The 22,415-nt window shown below is 45.0% G+C and overlaps 1 protein-coding gene across 1 annotated transcript in view; it reads left to right on the forward strand.

Moving 5' to 3' along the window:
* CDCP1 (CUB domain containing protein 1) overlaps nucleotides 1–22,415 on the forward strand; it is a 74,683-nt gene that overhangs the window by 22,252 nt on the left and 30,016 nt on the right. The window contains exons 2-4 of the mRNA XM_023547803.2: nucleotides 10,910–11,119; nucleotides 19,835–20,197; nucleotides 21,625–21,993. Coding sequence (XP_023403571.1) covers nucleotides 10,910–11,119; nucleotides 19,835–20,197; nucleotides 21,625–21,993 — 942 coding nt within the window. The remainder of the gene's footprint in view (nucleotides 1–10,909; nucleotides 11,120–19,834; nucleotides 20,198–21,624; nucleotides 21,994–22,415) is intronic.

Raw genomic sequence — 22,415 nt, forward strand, 5'->3', positions numbered from 1 at the left:
CATCTTTCCCTTTCCATATCCCAGAAACCCCCCCGGAGAGCCAACAGCTTAGAAATGTTTTATTCTGTCTTTGATTGACTTGATGGTGAGAACAAACCATTCTTGTCAAAAAGTGCCCGGTGGTGTATGGAATTTCTTGGGCAGGGCTATCTCCACTGAACAGTCATTTATGACGCCCTGGGCTCTGGAGTCAGCGGTTTAGGCACAGACCCTGGCTTTGTCTCTTACTAACCATATAAAAAAAAAATATATATATATATATATATATATATACACCCAGTCAAGTCACTTAACCTCTCTAAGCCTCAGTTTCTTTGTCTGTAAAATGGGGATGATTGTTATAAACTACTTTCTGGGGTAAGTTTGAAGATTTATAAATGTTTATCAAATGCAAGCGTATTAGGAGCAATGAGCTTCTGATAAGGGTGTTGGAAAAGTTTGGGAGCAGTTCATGGTGGTGACTGAGCAGCATAATGAACGTAATTAATGTCATCAACCTGTACATATGAGGATTGCAGAGATGGCAAACATTTTGTTACCTATATATTTGCCATAATTAAAAAAAAAATGTAGGCACGGAACTTGGCACGTATCAAGCACTCATTACGCGTTTGCTGTAATGGTGGCGCAGTGATTGAAAGCTACGGCTGCTAACCCGAAGGTCAGCAGTTCAAATCTACCAGCCACTACTTGAAAACCACGTGGAGCAGTTCTGCTGTGTCCTTGAGGGTTGCTATGAGTCGGAGTCAACTCGACGGCAACGGGTTTTGAATTTTGGGGTCCAGATTCCAAGGGTTTCCTGTCTGAAAGAGACTGATTATTGCCTGAAAGGGCCACTTGTGTTCCGGTTCTTTCTTATGTGGATGTGGGAAATTAACTATTTCCAGGTAGGTGGTTCAGTGGTCTTCATGTTGGTGAGATGTAGACCTTAGTTTACGGGTCTGTAAAATGGACCTGGTCAAGTTAATGACTGATAGATTTAGGGCGTCTAAGCCACTTGCCCCTCCACCGCCTTCAAGCCTCGCTGCCCCAGATCCACAGATTAGTAGGACTCCAGCACTGCATCCCCACAGCAGGCCCTGGTGCCAGCTAACAAGTCCACTCACACAGTAAAATGGCAGCTCCTCCCCTTCTGTTGGCTGACTCGTTCAGCCTTGGCAGCTTCAAGAGGGCAGCTCAGTATGACACCCTGCAGTGGTGAGAAGGAAAGCGGTGCCGAGGTCGAACCAGAATGTCTCAGCTGCTTCCTGAGCGGGGCAGACTTGGGGAAGGCGTTTACCTCTCTGAGCCTCAAAGGGATGCTGGAGTCACATGAGCCTACACGATAGAAGGACTTTACTACCTAGTCAGCAGGGCTGGGATTAGTGTGGAGTGGATGAGGCGCCTCGGGTGCAAACGTTAAGAAGGCGCTCACTCTCGATGTCGTGTGCTTACATACTAGGTGCCTTACCCACCTCACCCTAGCCCTGGCCCCACCACAGAGGAGCCTGAGCTTTAGAGCCGGAACAAGGCTGATGCTCTGATTGCTTCCCTGCTTAACATCCTTCCCTGGTGCCCCATGACCAGAGTCATCGTTGTAATGTGGTATTACTAATAACAACAGTAACACAGGCAGACTCCGTGATACCATTCTAAGCACTTTATAGGTATTAACTTATTTACTCCTCACAGCAATTCCATTATTATCCCCATTTTCCGAAGGAGGCAAGTGAGTAATTTGCCCGAGGGGACAAAGCTGGTAAGTGGTAGAGGCAGGAATCCACCTGGCAGTCAGGTTCTAGAATCTGCACTCATAACCACTACACAAAGCTGCCGTGAGATGCTGGTGCCCCCCGGGGGATACCCAGACCGTCGCCAACAGCCAAGCTCCTTCCATCCTGGCCCCTGACCCTCTCTCTGGCCTTCTTCACCCTCATTTCTCTTGCCCTCTGGCCAAACTAAACTTCTTGTTGTGGTCCCAGAGAAGCCATGTTCACACCTCTGTGTCTTTGCACCTGCTGTTCCTTCCACCTGTCCTTCCCGACACTCATCATATTATGCCCTGGCTGGCAAGCTCCTATTCATTTTCCAAGACCCATCTTAAGTCATGCCTCCTCTGTGAAGCCTCCGCTGACCACCACCCCCAGGGAGTTAATAGCTGATCCTCAGTGTCTTCTGATACCTCGAACTTACTTGGTGCCCTCTAGTTGCTGACTGCCTGGTGGGGTCTGGTGGGCCAGACAGACAAACATACATTTAACTTAGGTGAATTCTGCAATTGCCCCCTGCAAGGAATAAAGGCGGCAGAAGTCATTTAAGTTGTGAGTGGCCTCACGGCGTGTGTGAGGTCAGAGCGTGAATTGTGGTCCCCTCGGCTGGTGTCACTTCCTTGGCCTCTTGTGTGAGCACCCTGTGCCTGGAGGGACCATGCACAATTGAATGAAATGGATTTTCCAAGCCTGGTCCCAAAGAGCAAATCCCTACTTTTTCTGGTGCTCGGCTGGAGAAGCAGGGACCAGCTCCCTCCACAGAGGAAGCCCCAGCCCAGTGGACTTGGGAGAAGGACGTTGGTCTGCATGTGACCTTCCTGAGAGAGGCCGGAGGCTGTTTTGACCAGAATTGGTTTCCCTTCATGGACTTGCTTTAAAATATGTCTCCCACGCAATCCGTAACTGATCAGCCTCTTGTATGGAAGGCCCCATGCTGGTTCATGTTATACTTTTCTGGTTTCTGTGTCTGTCTCCCTCAACATCTCGGTGCTTCTTGAGGACTGTACGTCCGTCGTCTTATTTATCTCCTGGGGCCCAGGCTTAGCCCGGTCCTTGGCTGGGAGCCACTCAGTTCAGGAGCCGCTCAGTTCATCTTCTTTAGGTGGAGAGAGTGAAGGAGGGCTGAGCCCCTCCCCCCAGGAAGCCACACCCAGAATTGAGGCAACTGGTTGGGACTCATCTAAAATTTTTTTGAATCACATTTGTCAGCCTTTTGGAGCCCTGGGTGGTGCAAATGGTTAAACGCTCGACTACTAACGGTAAGGGTTGATGGTTCGACCCCACCCAGAGATGCCTTGGAAGAAAGGCTTGGCAATCTGCTTCTGAAAGGCCACAGCCTTGAAAACCCTGTGGAGCACAGTTCTACTCTGCAACACGTGGGATCACCATGAGTTGGGATCGCCACGGGTCAGTGTCACTCTGAGTCAGAATCAACTCAACAGTAGCTGGTTGGGTTTTTTGTTTTTTTTTTTTTGTCGTCAGCCTTTTCATTTGACAAATCTGAGAGACAGTAACTTCCCTGGCATTTACCTGATGGAATTCCTTTGTTCCTCTTTGCTACATCGGAAATTGCAAAGAAATGGGATACAGGGAGAAGAAATCACAGGGACCTTTGTATAATATCCTGTGTGTCATAATGAATGGTGATTAAAACGATTGGAAACTCCCACCTGAGAAGCTGCTGGCGAGGCAGAAACTAGCAAAGGTGCCCTAATAAGGAGAGGGCAGGAGGGAGGAGAGTGAGGAAGACAGCTGTGACTCATGAGCACAGGTCGATGCTTTGCAAGCTTTCCAGAATGCGCTGCAAGCCTGGGGGCCCACGGGCAGCTAGAGTGAAGGTCCGCTTGAGTTTCTTTGAGCCTGAAAGACCTTGAAATCACACCGGAATCTGGAGCATTGCCTGGATTTCTGTGAACTGGGACAATAGATCTTCTGAAACATTAGACCATTGAAATACCAAGTTCCTGGGGAGACAAAAGAAGGAGGTTTTAAAGAGGAAAACGCCCCATCCATTTTCTTTAGATTACAGTACATTTATCAAGCGCTCAGATGTGCCAGGCTGGACCCGGGGAGGGGGTGGTGATGGCTGAGATTTTATTCCACAGGGTTGGTGTTTGCAATTTCAACGTATGATTAATGGTGCTGAGTGGAGAAGAGGAAAAAATGTGCAGGCAACATGTCCTTCTCCAGCTCTAAGCATTTGGGATAAAATGAGCTTACGAATTATCTTACTCAGGCAGTGGGGTCTCTCTGCTACTTTTATTGCATTGAAGTAAGTGCGGATGCATGGATGGATGGTTGGATGGGTGGATGGATGGGTGGGTGGGTGGGTGGGTGGATGGATGCCACTGAGTCAACTCCAACCCTTGGTGACCTTATGTACCACAGAACAAAGTGTTGCCTGATCTGTTAGTCTCACGATTGCCAGCATGTCTGAGTCCATCGTTGTGTCTGTTGTGCCCGTCCATCTCACTAAGGTTTTCCTTCACCCTCTCTGACCGTCTGCTTCACCAAACACAATCTCCTCCTCCAGCAATTGATCCCTCCTGATGATATGTCCAAAGCAAGCAATTCAGACCATATTCTCTTGTGACCCATAAGGTTTTCGTTGGCTAATTTTTAGAAGTAGATTGCCAGGCCTTTCTTCCTAGTCCGTCTTAGTCTGGAAGTTCCACTGAAATCTGTCCACCAGGGATGACCCAGCTGATTTTTTAATTTTTATTTTATTATGCTTTAAGTGAAAGTTTACAAGTCAGTCTCTCATACAAAAATTTATGTACACCTTGTTATATACTCCTAGTTGCTCTCCCCCTAATAAGACAGCACAATCCTTCTCTCTGCCCTCTATTTTCATGTCCATTCAGCCAGCTTCTGACCCCCTCTGTCTTCTCATCTCCCCTCCAGACAGGAGCTGCCCACATAGTCTCATGTGTCTACTTGATTCAAGAAGCTCACTCCTCACCAGTATCATTTTCTATCCTATTGTCCAGTCCAATCCCTGTCTGAAGAGTTGGCTTTGGCAATGGTTCCTGTCTTGGGCTAACAGAAGGTCTGGGGACCATGACCTCTGGGGTCCTTCTAGTCTCAGTCAGACCATTAAGTCTGGTCTTTCTATGAGAAGTTGAGGTCTGCATCGCACTGCTCTCCTGCTCCCTCAGGGGTTCTCTGTTGTGTTCCCTGTCTGGGCAGTCATTGGTCGTAGGACCCTGCTGGTCTTTGAAATACTGATGGCATAGCTTCCAGCATCACAGCAACATGGAAGCCACCACAGCACAACAAACTGACAGATGAATGTCGGATAAGTGCCTTTATTAACCCGTTGTCGTCGAGTCAATTCAGACTCATAGCTACTCTATAGGACAGAGTAGAATTACCCCACAGGGATTCCAAGGAACAACTGGCTGACCTTTTGGTTAGTAGTCAGTCCATCTCTCTTAGCCGCTGTGTCAGTGCCTTTAGCGTGATGGAATTTGTGGGGTGGGGGAGGGGAGAATCGAGATAACAAGTATGTACAAGGTTGCATCATCGTCTTCTCACCTTCCAGCTGATACCTTTGTCATGTAGGCTGAGGGGGCCTTGAAAAATGATAGTTATGTGGATGGCGTGTCCTCAGCTGTGACTCTAGTGAGTATAGCAGCAAGCTACGATAGACGTCACCTCCTCCTGCTACAAAGGGGGTGAGGCTTGGCTTTGCTGAGCACGTACTGTAGCTTCATGTTTCCTCTGGGCTTTGAGCCAGGTATCCAGGTGAGGATTCCTCAGCCCCGAGTTCTCTGGTCAGTATAGATAGGAACTAGATTGGTCATCTTGCGGTCAGAGTGGAAAAACATGGTAAGGTGTTAAAAGTCTGACCTGGGGTGAATTACTTAACCCTTACAAGGCTTCATTTTTCTTGTCTGCAGAATGAGTTTGGATGAAAATCTGGGTTATATAGACTCGAAATAAAAAATAGAGGTGGCATTAGTAATTCAGGAAGGAAGGGTTGGAGTTTTCAATGATTACAGCTGGGACCATTGGCTCTCTACATGAAGAGAAAGTAAAAGTGAACCCCTATCTCTCGCGATAAACTACAGACGTTTCCAGCACGCATTCCTGGGGTTCATCTGAGGACTACTGGACTTGGGACTCATCAGTTTTAAAAGCTCGCTATAGACCATACAGAGCTTCTACGGTTGGCAGTTCGAATCCACCAGCCGCTCCTTGGAAACCCTGTGGGGCCGTTCTGCTCTGTTCTATAGGGTCGCTATGAGTCGAAATTGACTTGATGGCAACGGGTTTGGTTTTTTTTGTTTATGGTGCCTAGAACATATTTCAAACTCAGGAAAAGTTTGTTCCATGAATACATGATTTCAGAGGTCTAAGAGAAAAAAACAAAGATGATGAATTTCTAAAAGAGATGATGAATTTTCTTTGGTTATCACTAACTATAGACTAAATTGTCACGTACACGGGATTATTTGGAGCACTGCCCTGGTGGCAGAGTGGTTAAGAGCTACAGCCGCTAACCAAAAGGCCGGCAGTTCAAATCCACCAGATGCTCCTTGGAAACTCTGTGGGGCAGTTCTGAGTTGGAGCTGGTTTGGTTTTTTGGTTGCCCTGGCTGAAAGCAGGAGAGAAGAACTGAGTGGTGAGATGTTGGTGAGCCCAGCCTCGTTCATTTCTGAATCTAATTTAAAGATATTTGGAAATATTACACATCCCATGAGAGAAACTAAGCCTAGCCAGTAATATTTTCACGGTAGTCATGAATATTCTTTGATTCATTCAAGTGCCTACTTTGTATAGAAACACAATCTTTCTACCACTTAAGCTTTTTTCTCTTTTTTGTTTATTAAGTTATAAGTTATATATAATAAACTTCACCAGTTTTAAGCGTACGGTTTGATGAATTGTGGTATTTGCACACAGTCATGTAACCACCACCATAATAAGACACAAAACAGCTCCCTCACCCTACAAATGTTCCTCGTGCCCCTTTGCGCTCCATCCCCTTTTCTGCCTCCCTACCCCAAACAACCGTTGATTCTGCTTATCGTCACTATAATCTAACACTTAATCAAAAAAATTTTTTGTAATTATCTTGTTGTCAGTTGCCACTGATTCTTACTCCTGGTGACCCCATGTGTGCAGAATAGAATTGCTCCGTGGGGTTTTCAAAGCTGTGACCTTTTGGAAGCAGGTTGCCAGGACTTTCTTCTGAGGTGCCTCTGGGTGGGTTCAAACTGCCAACCATTTGGCTAGTAGTCGAGCGCTTTAACTGTTTGTGCCACCCAGAGACTTCAGTAATCATCTCAGAGTCAAGGATTTTAAAATAATCCTTTGGCCAAAGGGTGAAAAAGCACACAGGACAAGAAGTAAGGAAGAGAAGGAAATTGGTATGCACTGGTGGGGGCACCCTGAGACAGGAGGCAGCTTCAGGCAACAGTGAATTAGTGTCACTTGGGTACCAGGGGTTGGAGGCCCCAGGAGAGGAACCAGGCCTTTGGAAACTGCGTGGTCCAAGAATTTTCTGCAAATACCACAGTAGGACATTTTTATGATTACAGAAAAAGAACACGGGGGTTGTACAGCTGGATAAAAACCTGACTGTAGTTTGTGACATGGATTTGGACTTATTTTTAATCTGATGTCTTAAAGAACCCCTGCGCCTTCAGGTTTATTTCAGAAGATTCTAAATGGCCACCCTGCTTGAGGACAAAGCATCCAAGCAAATAAACTTCTGCCTCCAAGAATGTTTTCTCTCTCTGAGGCTGTTCCTGCCAAGATTTATTAGCCCACCCAGAACCCAGGGATGGTGGTGTGCTTACTAGAAACTGGATGCAGCAAGAATGAGAATTGGATCATAGTTTTTTGTATGGAGACGTTGTTGCTGGGTGCAGTCAAGTTGGCTCCCAATTCGTGGCGGCCCATGCACAATGGAACAAAATGCTACCCGGTCCTGCACAATCCCCATGGTCAGTTGTATATCAGACCACTGTGATCATAGGGTTTTCATTGCCGGATTTTCAAAAGTAGATTTCCAGGCCTTTCCTCCTAGTCTGTGTTAGTCTGGAAGCTCTGCTGAAACCTGTTCGGTATCATAACAGCATGGAAGCCTCCACTGACAGCCCGCCGGAGGCCGCACGTGAGGTGCATTGGCCAGGAATCTAACCCGGGTCTCCTGCTTGGAAGGCCAGAATTCGACCACTGAGCCACCTATGTCCACCTGGAAACATTAGGGGGCTTGTAACTTTCTGCCTCCACATGGGCACTAGGCACTGTTCTGGGTTCAGAGGCTACTACTGAACAGAATGGCAAGTCCCAGCTGCTGTATTCTAATCTCAGGATACAGAGCAAGTGGACAGGTAACACAGTGCCATGCTTCAGAGACAGAGCAGGACAGATGTAAAGCAGGGTGACAGGCAGAGGATGATGACTGGGGTAGGAGGAACATTTAGGGGGCTGGTCAGGGGGCCACTCTGGGGAGGTGACCTTTGGACTGAGACTGGAAAAACAGAGAGAAACCAACCCGAGAAGACCTAGAGAAAGAGCATTTAAGGAATTGGGGCCAGTAAGTGCAAAGGCCCTGAGGTAGGAAGAGGTTGGAACGTTCCAGAAAGAAGCCAGGATGTTCTGAGCATAACAAAGGCAGAGAGGGAGGGGCACAAGCTGAGGTTGGAGAGATTAGAAGGTTTGCTCCAAAAATGAAAATCTAAACCCACTCGAAAGTTGTCACGAAGCTGGCCGTGCTGGTGCCCTGGTGCTGTGAGGTGCGTCACTGCTGGGCAGTAGTCAGGAATGCTTAGGGGGACAGAATCACTTCTCGCTTACTCGGGTACTGATCACAGACTCAGAGAGGCAAGGAATTTAGAGTCACTCTAGCCCAGCCCTCTGATTTTACAAATGAAGGAGGAGAGGCCCAAAGAGGCTAAGTTCTGACCGGAAAAAAACATTCCAAGTGAGATCAACAGGCAGATGATGAAATGGGAAAAATAGCTGCAGTTCATACCACAGGTCAGGGGTCAATTTCCATACTATCTATAGAAGGAGCTATTGGCCAGTGGGGCTGGAGCAGAGTGAACAAGAAGGGGAGAGAACGGGCAAGAGGTTGATAAAATCCAAATCTCTGACCCCATGCATCTGTGGAAGCTGTGGGTGTCCAGGCAGTCTCGTTCACTGCCCACGAGGGGAGAAATGCATCCAGCCCTCATGCAGGTGAGCAACTATGGTAAAATTGAAACACAGGGCTAGTCAAAAGCAGGAAAGAACCCAAATGTTACCCTACATGTTCACTGATAAATCATGGTCTGTCTAGACAATGAAATATTACTCAGCAATGAAAAGGGACGAACTCTGTGCAATAACACAGGTGAATCTCACAGACATTATGCTGAGCAAAAGAAGCCAGGTACAAGAGAGAACATGGAGTAGGATTCCATCGATGGGAAGGTCCGGATCAGGCGAGACTAATTAGTAGTTTTCTGGAACCAGTGATAGAGGTGGAAGTTGACTGCGAAGAAGCACTAGGGAGTTTGGGGGATGATGGGAATGTTTCTATATCTTAATTGTGGTCATGGTCACATGGCATATACATTTGTCAAAACTCTTATAATGGGTGGGTCCCTTTTACTGTATGTAAATTATACCTCAATAAAGTTGGTTTAAAGTAAGTTTTTTAAAGGAGGGAAAAGGCGTAGCTTGAAAACAAAGAGAAGCTTTTGGTTAGATTGCTGTCCACTCATTTATCCGTCAAGTGTTTATTAAACATCTTCTATATGCAGTTGAGAAACCCTGTGGTTAAGCACTCAGCTGCTAACCGAAAGGTTGGCAGTTCGAACCCACCAGCAGCTCCAAAGAAGAAAGATGTGGCAGTCTGCTTCTGTAAAGACGACAACCCTGGAAACCCTTTGGGGCAGTTCTGCTCTGTTCTGTAGGGTTGCTCTGAGTCAGAATCAACTCAACAGTGATGGGTTTTTTATGTGCACGTGCCATCACTACCACTGACCATCTTTGTGGCAGAACACGGTGCAGCAGAGGCCCCAACTCTAGCTCTGCGAGTCTCTGTGGGCGCTGGGGTCACCCCATTAGACCCACCTACAGACAGCCATCTCAACATTCACTGCTCCCAGTTGGCTGCCCAGAGACCCAGTCAGGACGCAGGTTAGGGCGAGGGCAGTGAATACTTTGGCTACTAAGGAGAAAAGTGGCTCTCTCATTTTTGACCTGAGAGGACTTAAAAATCAGTCACTCAAAGCAAAGGCAGAAGGAAGAGATTGGGCTTGTTCCATGATTTAGGGCCCCACCTAAGCATCTATTTCCATAATCTGAAAGGTCACAGCCCTTGAAACCCCGATGGAGTGCAGTTCTACTCTAAAACACGGGGGGTCGCCTTGAGTGGGAATTGACCTAATGGCAACGGGTTTGGGTTTAGTTAATCCAACGGAAGTAGGTCACCAGACCTTCCATCCACAGCACTGCTGGGTGGATTTGAACTACCAACCTTTCAGCTAGTAGCCTAGCACAAGCCGTTTGTGCCACCCAGGGACCCTGGGCACCCCTGTTAATAACCAGCCCCCATCCCACTTGCTTGTCATTGTTCAGATGTTTTTGCTGAACCCCAGTCTCAGGTATCAGCTTTGTTTTACACAAGTTTTTCTTTCCAACTTTATCGACACACTATGTTTAGATCTAATGTTTGCAAACGTTTTCCTAGCCCCCACCACATGTATGTAAGTGGGCATCCAAAGCGTCCTGGGCGGAAGACAGTGGCTATTCACGGATACACATGTCTCTCTACAGACGGATGGTTTCTGTCTGTGGAATTTCTTCTATACTCGGATGAGAGGTGGAGCAGTTTCTCTGGTCATTATTTAATACCTCACAAATGGGGTATCTAAAAATGTTCTGCTCAAGATGTGGTGTCGAGTTTTTAACTTTTTAGAAAAGTTAATAAGCCCATGGAGAGACACCTCTTAATGTCATGCCACCAGAGGCCCCGTTCTTCCCATAGGTGAGGTGAGATATGACCTACCTGTCATTTTGCACCATCTCCCTTCTCAACCAGGCTGGAGGGAACAGAGGTATTATCAAGGGGCATCCTCCCAGGGCCAGTGGAAGGGGGACCACAGTGGGTTTGCAGACCTAAACCAGCCTGCTTACTTCATTTCTCTTCCTTTCTGCAGAAGCTTTTGCTATTGCCCTGCCACCTAGAAGCGGCATTATAATTTCCATAAAGCCTGGGACCCCAACTGTGCCGGTGAAGCCCTGTTATATCGTCATTTCGAAAAAACAGCTATCCATGTTGTCCATCAAGCCTGAAGAAAGGGCGGTCTTTGACTTTAGCTGCCAGAATCCGGAGAAGCACTTTGTCATAGAGATCCAGAAGAATATTGGTGAGTATGCACTCGTAAACTGTGACAAGGTCTTATAAACATCTCTGCCTCTCATTTCTCTGCTGAGCTAGTCTCTAATGCTGGTGAGGTAAGAGCTGTTCTGGAGCTCTCTACACTTTTTATTTAGTGTTTATGTGGCCGGGTATGATTCTGGAAAGTTCACAAAGAGAATAACTTGGCTTTGGTGACATGACGGTAAGTAGCAGACAGGACGGGAACCCAGTTGCAGTGGCTCCAGAATCTCTGCCCTTCGCCACCAGGCCACACTGTGTCTCAGTGGAACACTAGAGAGGCTGGTGAGCTACAGGTTTCTGGGGCCTGTGGTGCTCTGAAGAAGCCCCGGTGACACAGCGGTTAAGCACTCGGCTGCTAACTAAAACGTCGGCTGTTTGAACCCACCAGCCACTCTGTAGGAAAAAGCTGTGGCAGTCTGCTTCCGTAAAGATTTATGGCCTTGGAAACCCAATGGGGCAGTTCTACTCTGTCCTGTAGAGTCGCTATGAGTCGGAATCTACTCAGTGGCAACAGGTAGTGCGCTGTCTTGATGTGCTGAAAACACCTGGCAGATGTGGAGCGAAAGTCAAGGGACTTAAGAGGACAAAAGAATCAGAGGGTTGAAGAGAGAAGAGTGGGGAAGCCAGTCCAGGAGGCACAATGGAAAAAGCAGCAGCTTTGGAGACTGACGGGCCTGGCCTTGGCTTCAGGCTGCAGGGCTACTGAACACATGACCAGATCACGTGACTTCGTGTGCGTTCCTTAACTGCTTTGTGCCTTTGTTTTCTAGTCCGTAAAATAAGGGTCATCATACCAACCTATAGGATTGGTATAAGGATGAAATAAAATAATGGATTGAAAGAGTCTGACGTAAGAATTCAACAAACTGCAGCTATTTGGTATTCTTGTAATTATTCGTATTTGAGCTTGGGATAGGAGGTGGACATAGGAAATAATAATCAGAAAAATTTTAATTTCTAATTTCCCAATCTTGTTAAGGTGATCATTCCAAATAGGAATTAATAGATGTGGTAACAGCAATGGTGACACTATTTGGGACCCAATCGAAGCCATACTCAGAGAAAATTTCTTAAGTGTTTTGACTGAAAATAAACAAATCAAGTGATCAAATGAGGAAGCAAGAAAAAGGGTAAAAAGAAAATAGGAGGAATTCATGAAATCAGCCATAGACAATATGTAAATGAACAGGGAATGAATGTTCTAATAAAATTTTATTTACGATAACAGGTGATGGGCTGGATTTGGCCCATGGGCTGCAGTTTGCTGACCTCTGTTCCAGAGCGTAGAAGAGAGGGATTTCCCAGCCCCTTTTGCAAGGTTATTCCAATCCTTACGTCGATATCTGACAAAGCATAAAAAAGAAAACCACAGACCAACCATTTATGAATATACGTGCAAAAATTCCTAGATAAAATATATCAAATCTAAAATGATCCACCATTAGCAAGTTGGTAAATGGAATGCTTTGCATAATTAGGCTAGAGAGAAAAAAAGCAACATACGATCATCTTAGTAGATGATTTTTTTAATTTTTAATAAAACACTGCTAGGGAAGTTTTCTAAATATAATAAAGGATATTTGCCAGAAACCGATAATAAACACTATATGTAACCGTTAGACATAGAAGCATTACAAAAAAAGGGGGGGGGGACAATATAAGGATTCCCACTATGCATATCGTTCTAACCAAGACAATAAGACAAGAAAAAAAAATAGGCAAAATTATTAGAGGAAGAACCCATATTATCTTCATTCACAGATTGATGTGATTATCTGCCTACAACATAAAGAGAACCAAAAGAAATTATTACGATTAATAAAAGAATTCCTAAGCTATCCCAATACTTGTTAAAAAAAAAATCCCCAAATTAATAGCTTTTCTATAATGTCAATAATAACCAATTAGAAAATATAATGGAAAAGGATCATTTGTTACCAACAACAAAGAAAAAATATTCATGAATAATCTTACTAAATACATAAAATATGTATGAACCAAAATATAAAATTTTACTGAAAGACAAAAAAGAAGACTTAAATAAATGGAAAGACACACTATGTTCCATGAAGAAAAAGCTTTAGTATTTTTGAAGTGTCAATTCTTCCCAAATTATTATTATCAATTTAATTCAGTTACAATTAAAATCTTAGAGTAGAGGCAGGAACTGTGCTGTCTCATTGGAGGAAGAGCGATTAGGAGTGTATGGCAAGGTGTATGTCAATTTTTTGTATGGAAGACTGACCTGATTTGTGGACTTTCACTTAAAGCACGATAAAAATTAATTTAAAAAAACAAAAAAACAATTCAAGTCTCGGTGAAGCTTTTACAGAACTGAGAAGAATGTTGGTGTCTTAGTTATCTAGTGTTGCTGTAACAGAAATACCAGAAGTGGATAGCTTTAACAAACAGAAACTTATTTTCTCACAGTTTAGGAGGCTAAAAGTCTGAATTCAGAGTGTCGGCTAAAGGGGAAGGCCTTCGCTCTGTGTTCTCTCTGGAGGAAGATCCTTGTCTCTTCAGCTTCTGTTTCCTGGTTCCTTGAAGATCTCCATGTGTCTTGGCATCTATCATACCCCCATCTCTCTTCTCCTTGCTCTTTTAACCTCATTTATGTCTCAAAAGAGATCGACTCAAGATACACCCTGTACTAATCCTGCCTATTAACATAACAAAGACAAGCCATTCCCAAATAGGATTATAATCACAGGCATAGAGGTTAGGATTTACAATACATATTTTGGGGGGACATAATTCAATCCATAACATTCCAACCTTTGACCCTCAAAGACAGACAGAATGTAGGCATTTCTATTGCAAATGGAAGAAATTGGAGGGAAAGAAGGAATAACAGGCACCAAGCAAGGCCAAAACCCAGCAGAACAAATTACATTAGCTCTCAAGGCTTGAAAATAATCTTTTGTTCTCTGGGAACATCTGGCAAGTGGCCCTACCCTCCAGACTCTGGGTGTTGGCCACATCCTTTGGATTCTGGTGGAGGCCCCTCAGTCCTGGCTTCAGCTCTGCCTTCTAGGCCCTCTGGGATGGCAACTGTGTTGCCTCATTTTTAGGAAGCCCCCTTCTCCTAGTCCATCTGTGTGGCAATCCCACCCCTTGGCCCCAGCAGGCCCCTCTTCTTCTGCCCCTTAGGCATGGCAGATTTGCCCCATCAGCTTTGGGCAGTGGATCTGGCCCCATGCCCCAGCACACCTAAATGTCAGCACCACACTCTGAAACTGAGTTGGCAAAGATCCTACTCTTTGAAACCTAGGAGACTGAGGCCCCACCCTTTGAGATCCAGGAGTCCATGACCCCACCCATTGAAACCCAGAAGGCCCCACTTCCTGTGCTCCTTCCAACAGTTCTACTCATCTCCAAGCCACTCCAGGGATGGTCTTTTTCTTTTCTTGGGGGACAAAAAATGTAGCTCCTTTGATCTGTTTGTTGCCTGTAGAATTCCAAGAGGTAGACAGCGTTCTTTCCTTTCATTCTTTCTCTTTCCCTTTTGGTCTAAATTGATGCATTTTCTACTGTGGTGGTTGGTTAGATCTAGCACTCACAGGCTTAATCTCTTTGCCAAAAGATTGTGTAGCCACGTCCTTGGTGAATATTCTAGGATACATGTCCTTAATTTATACAAAAGAATCTTCCAAATCTTTAAGTTTTGTTTTCATTTTGCACAGTTCATTTTTAAGTCCATCTCTTTCCTCTCGCATTTTACTGTAAGCAACAGGGAGAAACCACGCATCTTGCTTAGAAATCTTGTCAGCCAAATATCCAAGTTCATTACTTACAAGTTCTATCTTCAACCAAACATTTGAACATAATTCAGACAAGTTCTTAGCCACTGCAGAAAAAGCATCGCCCTCTTCTATCGTCCAATCACATGCTCATCATTTTTTTTTTTAAAGCCACACCAGAAACATATTTAATGCCCTTCATTTTTAAACATTCTCTTGATGGCGCCATATGTATTCTGTATGACAATAGAGACTATCTCTGTAGTTCTCCTCACTTCCTTCTGAGCCCTCACCAGAACAGCCTTTGACATTCATAATTCTACCAGTAGTCTCTTCAAGGTAATTTAGGCTTTTACTATTAAAAAAAAAAACCCAAGGGTATCGAGTTGATTCTGACTCATAGCGGCCCTATAGGACAGAGTAGTACTGCCCCATAGAGATTCCAAGGAGCACCTGGAGGATTTGAACTGCTGACCCTTTGGTTAGCAGCCGTAGCACTTAACCACTACACCACCAGGGTTTCCTGGCTTTTACTATTAGGTACCTTAAAACTCTTCCAGCCTCCACCTGTTACCCAATTCCAAAACCACTTCCACATTGTAGGTATTTGTTAGAACAGCACCCCACTGTCAGTACCATCTTAGTTATCTAGTGCTGCTATAACAGAAATTCCACAACTGGGTGGCTTTAACAAACAAGTTTATTTTCTCACAGTTTAGGAGGCTAGAAGTCTGAATTCAGGGTGCCAGCTCTAACAGAAGGCTTTCTGTCTCTGTTGGCTCTGGGGGAGGTCCTTGTTCCTTGGTTCCCTGGTCATCTTCATGTGTTGAAGCATCTATCTTCCCCCATCTCTGCTTCCTTCTGTATGCCTAATCTACTCTTTTAATATCTCAAAGGTGATTGCCTTAAAACACACCCTACACTGATATGGCCTCTAAAGAAAACCCATTCCCAAATGGGATTATAACCACAGGTATAGGGGTTAGAATTTACAACACATACTTTTTTATTCTGGGGGGACACGATTCAATCCATAACAATATGGAAAGATGCTGAAGATATTTTTGTTCCATTAAAAGCAATGCAACTTATAATTGTTGTTGTTGTTGGGTGCTATTGAGTTGATTTCTACTCAGAGCGACCCCATGTGACAGACTAGAACTGCCCCATAAGGTTTTCTAGGCTGTAATCTTTATGGAAGCAGATCACCAGGTCTTTCTCCTGTGGAGCCTTTGGGTGGGTTCAAACCGCCAACCTTGGGGTTAGCAGCCAAGTGCTTAACCATTGCACCACCAGGGCTCTGTAGCTTATAATAGGAGAATAGTTTGTATAGTTCAGTCCCACTTTATTAAATACACACATGTGCGTGCACACACACATACACAGTCATGCACACATAATCATATGTAGTTCAAAGACTAGTAGAATAAACACCAAAATGTTACCCTTAAATTTTTCTATAATGGGGAAGGGGTGGTAGTGGGGACCAAGTGACATTCATTGTCTTCTTTGTATTCTTCACTGTCTTGTTTTTTTTTGCAGGATGCATTACTTTTCCGTTTAGTTAAACCCATAAGCAACTTCCACACTGAAAAAGAAAAAAGGAAACAAATGACAGACCTCATAAGTCAGGCATTTGAATTCATCAGCCTCTCAAGCCTTGAATGCTACACACAGCTTATTGCATATAAAACCCATTCCAGCACTTTTTGAAACTGATATAAAAGTATTAATTTTTAAAATAACAAGGGTTCTGCCTGCCCTTCGTTTTTAAAACCTTTCCTGAATAAGATTTCCAAAAGTTGGAGACAAAGCCTGACATCTCTGTTCTCATCTCTTTTCGAATAGTTAGTTCCATTAAAGTGCATGAAACTAGAAGTCTGTGCTGGGAAAAATTCCTGCAGAGATGACACTTCCCCAGTCCTGTATCGGAATCATTTCAGTTGTTTAAATTTTCTCACTGGACAGGGTGCACGGGAGAAGACTTGGAGGCATGCGGACATTTTGACTATGCTTGTCTGTATGCCCATCCTACCAACCAAGGCTCTTAGGAACAAATTAAAACTTGTTTGCACAACCTGATCTCCCAGCAGCACAAGGCTGTGGGCAGAGGTGGGGCTGGGAGGTGGGGCTTTCTGACTCCAGGTCCTTGGTGTGGAATTAAATCAGAATCTCTAGGGGATGGAAACCCTGGTGGCGTAGTGGTTAAGAGCTATGACTGCTAACCAAAAGGTTGGCAGTTTGAATCTACCAGGCTCTCCTTGGAAACCCTATGGGGCAGTTCTGCTCTGTCCTATAGGGTCGCTATGAGTCAGAATCAACTCGCCGGCAACAGGTTTTTTTTAGTTCTCTAGGGGATTGGTGCAGGCATGCTTATTTTTTAAACACCCTCCAGGTGATTCTGGCATGGACCTAGGACTGAGAACCATTGTCTTGATAGGGTCAAGAGATCCCACTTGAGTACAGATCCCAGAAGGGGCCACCTGAGCACATTGGCGGTATGGGCAGAAAGCTCCTCGAGACCAGCTTTAGGAGAGAGCTGGCTTGATAGACCTAACCAAGTTTCCATGAGTTCCTAAACATAGGTATTACATTTCATGATACACAAAGTCTGATTTTAGCCACATTAGTCACCACGTTATCTAACCCTGTGTTATTGCTCAGGCAGTGCAGTGCATCGGTGGGAACACAGGTTGACCAAACACAGCTGGGCTTTTGTCCCAGGGTTGCCATATGCTGCAAGTGCTGGCACTAGTCACCCGGATTCCAGGGCTGCTTTGCAAAAATGAGAAATTTGGATTGTTGAAATGGCAAATGTTTTGTTACCTATATATTTAAAAAATAATAATAATTTTTAATCCATTATTTCTACGCATAGAATTTTTTTAGTGACATTATGTTAAAATTTTAGTATCCAATAATGTTGTTGTTGTTAGGTGCTGTCAAGTTGCTTCCAACTCACAGGGACCCTATGTACAACAGAACGAAACACTGTCCAGTCCTGGCCATCCTCACAGTTGTTGCTATGTTTGAGCCCGTTGTTGCAGCCACTGTGTCGCACCCTGTTGAGGGTCTTCCTCTTTTTCTTGACCCTCTACTTTACCAAGCATGATGTCCTCCTCTGAGGATTGGTCTTTCGTGATAACATGTCCAAAGTACATAAGACAAAGCCTTACCATCCTCGCTTTTAAGGAACGTTCTGGCTGTACTTCTTCCAAGACAGATTTGTTTGTTCTTCTGGCAGTCCATGGTATGTATGTTCAGTATTCTTTGCCAACATCATAATTCAATGGCGTCAATTCTTCTTCAGTCTTCCTTATTCATATTCAGTAATAGTGTGGTGCTTAATTAGAACATAAAGATCAATATCTTATTTTACAAATCAAATAAATATTTTTCAATTTCAAACCAGAAACAATGAGAAACTTGGCATGACTGGGCTCAGAGGTCCTAGATGTCTCTGAAATTCTCCCATGAGGCCCTTTCAGGTTGGCAATACTTTCAAACACCCCAACAGGGCAGTAATAAAGATATAAAAAAACCAGATTATTATTACAGTGACCAAAGTCCATCAACAATTGCAAGTTCCCTGTTGCAGACAACAAAAGCCTTCAATGTTATGTTACCTGCTTTCTATTCCTTCTTCCATGTGCTTTCCTCTGATTTCCTCCCACACAGCGACAGTTCTTTCTGTTTTGAAAGGCTTGGGAACAAAGTACATCAAAACAAACAAACAAAAAACCCACTGCCGTCAAGTCAATTCCAACTCATAGCAATCCTATAGGACGGAGTAGAACTGCCCTATAGGGTTTCCAAGGAGCGCCTAGTGGATTCGAACTGCCAACCTCTTGGTTAGCAGCTGTAGCTCTTAACCACTATGCCACCATGGTTTCCAGAAGTACATCAAAGATGTCATTAATTGTTAGCCTTAAAAAGAGAAAATCAACTGCAGTGATAATAAAATACTAGCGTTAAAACCACGAGGCAGGAAGATAACCGTGCCACTGGGTTCCAGCCATCAAGGGGTTGTACATTCAGAGAAGACTCCGTGTATTGAGTGTATTGTGGGAAAACCAGCTTTAGAAGGTGGATCTTGGCACTATGCCCTAAAAATTGTGAAACCATAACTGTCTTAGAATAGGGGAAGTAGGATATTCCAAAGCATGGGCTCTCCATGGAAAATGCTCTCCCTCCGGCTTCCAGAAAAGCCTGATCAGAAGCCCACCAGTTGGGCTCCAGCAATTTAATATGGAAAACACGATAATTAGGAGGTCTCTGAGGTCACATTCCCTCAGATCCAGAGACAAGGGTTCTCGTGGAAGCCATTTATCAAGACAGTGCCCTCAAAAGAAACCCCTGAAGAAGTGAGGGAAACAGGATAGAGCAAAAAAGCTGAACAAAGATGTGATATTCGGTGAAGTCTACCTCAACCTGATCCCACAGGGAGCTCTGGGTGTGAATGGCATCAACAGGTTATGTAACTTGAAGCAAACAGGCCAGGATTTTTCACTCCTATGTTGTTGTTTGGTGCTGTCGAGTTGGTTCCGACTCATAATGACCCTATGTACAACAGAACAAAACACTGCCTGGTTCTGCACCACCCTCACAATCGTTGCTATGTTTGAGCCCCTTGTTGCAGCCACTGTGTCAGTCCATCCCATTGAGGGTCTTCGTCTTATTCACTGGCCCACTACTTCACTCCTATATTAGGTAGTTATTGGTTATCGGCTGCCCCTTGGGGTGAAGGTGAGGGAATAGCAAAACTTGTAGGCTTTTCTGGGCCAGGGCAGCTCCCCCGATCTGAGGCACTTCCCCAGAGAAGGATGTATCTGTCAGCCATTGGCCACCAACACTCAGTAGTTGGGGGATGGGGCGCCAGCAGGTAAAGTATCTACTACTGAGGAGCATGGGGTGGGTGATCTTTCAGCGTGATCACAAATGCTTTTGTGACTGTGTTTCAGACTGCATGTCAGGCCCGTGTCCTTTTGGGGAGGTTCAGCTCCAGCCCTCAACATCCTCATTGCCCGTCCTCAACAGAACTTTCATCTGGGACGTCAAGGCTCCTAAGAACATTGGTCTAGAGCTGCAGTTCTCTGTCCCCCGCCTGAGGCAGATCGGGCCAGGCGAGAGCTGCCCGGACGGAGTCACTTACTCCATCAACGGCCGCATTGATGCCACCTCAGTCAGGATTGGAACCTTCTGCAGCAATGGCACTGTGTCCCGGATCAAGATGCAGGAGGGAGTGAAAATGGCATTACACCTACCGTGGTTCGACAAGAGAAATGTCTCCGGCTTCAGCATTGCAAATCGGTCATCTATAAAACGTGAGCACACCATGTCCCTCCCTGCTGTTTGATTCGGTGAAGCCGCACAAAATTACCATTGTTTAGGTCAGAAATGGTCATGGGTTGGCAGTTTTGTATGATTCGACCTAAGTACCTTAAAGGAAGATTCTACTTTACTGTAAGAGGCGTGGCTTACTTATTGCTAGTTTGAACCCCCTTCTGTATTGAACAAATGAGGGGGCCACTCTTAGTCGTACATACACGCAAGGTTTCCTTGCAAAGGAAGAAATGAGACTGATTCTGCAGACCTACCTTGATTGCACCGTTTCTAGTTTCTCTTTCCTGTTCTCTGTCTCTTCCACATTTTCTGTATCCACATCAGTGGTATGCCAGAGTCCATTGACACCTTTCAGACTCCGTCATGTCAGTCACAAGAGCTGATTGTTAGACGTTCAGGAATCTTGTGAGTTGGTATTAACCAGAGCCATCGTTAAAATTATATAACTTTACAATTAAATAAATTATATTAAAAGCAAAGGAGGTAATAAGTATTCAGAACTCATCCCATTCTAATTATTTTACTGTCATCTATGTGTCTGGAAAGGAGCCCTGGTGTTGCAATGGTTAAGCTCTCAGCTGCAAACCGAAAAGTTGGCAGTTTGCACCCACCCAGCAGCTCTGCAGAAGAAAAGACCTGGCCATCAGCTCTCGTAAAGATTAGAGCCTAGGACACCCTATGGGGCAGTTCTACTCTGTCATATTGGGTCGCTATGAGTCGAAAATCAACTAGAAGACAATAACATGCTTTTTTTTTTTTTTTGCTGTTTTATTTTTTTTTATATAATAATATTTGATTGTGTTTTCAATGAAAGTTTGTACAGCCAATTAGGTTCCCATTTGACAGTTTCTATACGAGTTGTTCAGTGACCTTAGTTACATTTTTCACAATGTGTCAACATTCTCTTTAATTGTGTTCTGGTTGTTCTATTTCCAGTGCTCTAGTTTCCCTGCCCCCCTATCTCCTAGCAACATGCTTCTTGAGGTTATTTATGTCTGTTGTATCTGTGGAGTGGAGATACTCTGCAATGGTGCATTACTGCACATCTCTCCCCAACTCCACATTCAGTCACGTCGTGTTGTTAGCTTGGAATCAGAGTACTGGCAGTTGACATAAAGCTACAGAGCAGGGCCTTCTTTTACTCCAGTGAGTTGGTTATTAAACACTCGTACACCACTGATGTAGCCTTATCACCAACCTTTGCTTTGGGTGTAAATATACCATGCCATGATTTAACTTAAGTACCTTAAAGAAAGATTCCGCTCTTCTGTGGAATAAGACCTGAGAATTGCTCAGGATCTGAGAACCACCATAACCTTTTCTCTGACTCCCCCGTCCCTCAGCCATGGACAACCAGGACAGGGTCTGATTACCTCCTGTTCCTTCTGGTTTGTTCCCCGCCCATTAGGACTGTGCATCATTGAGTCTATGTTTGAGGGTGAAGGCTCGGCGATCCTGATGTCTGCCAACTACCCGGAGGGCTTCCCTGAGGACGAGCTCATGACCTGGCAGTTTGTTGTCCCTGCACACCTGAGGGCCAGCGTCTCTTTCCTCACCTTCAACGTCTCCAACTGTGTAAAGAAGGAGGAGCGAGTTGAATACTACATCCCAGGCTCCACCACCAATCCTGAGGTGTTTAAGCTGGAGGACCAGCAGCCTGGGAACATGGCTGGGAACTTCAACCTCTCCCTGCAAGGCTGTGACCAAGATGCCCAAAATCCGGGCATCCTCCGGCTGCAATTCCAGGTCCTGGTCCAGCGCCCACAAAACGAAAGCAGTAAGTAAAGTCTTGCTTTCCTTTCTCCTCTTCTTCCAGTGCTTTCCTCCCTTCCTGGGTCGTCTGCTTGGGGTGAGGTTCCCTTCCTGTTTCTCATTTGTGGCTTCTGGGAAACTTGGCCTCTGAACCTTCTAAGAGTTTCAGGAAGTGGCTTACTAAGCAATATGACAGGCCACCTGGCAGGAGGTTCCATTTCGGCATGATCAGGAACAGGCAGGATCTCTCATTCAGGGTGCTGTTGCTGTTGCCATTAGCTTCCACTGAGTCAGCCCCAGCTCAAGGCAATTCCACGAACAACTGAGCTAAACGCTGCCCAGGCCTGTTCAGGGTGCTAAGTCGTTTTTAACTCTTTCATTACTGTTGGATTAATGTTATACCAGCCAATTTTTATGCCTCTGGACCTCAGAAAAAAACCTCAGAGG

Source organism: Loxodonta africana, chromosome 22, assembly GCF_030014295.1.
Source record: "Loxodonta africana isolate mLoxAfr1 chromosome 22, mLoxAfr1.hap2, whole genome shotgun sequence".
Taxonomy (NCBI): domain Eukaryota; kingdom Metazoa; phylum Chordata; class Mammalia; order Proboscidea; family Elephantidae; genus Loxodonta; species Loxodonta africana.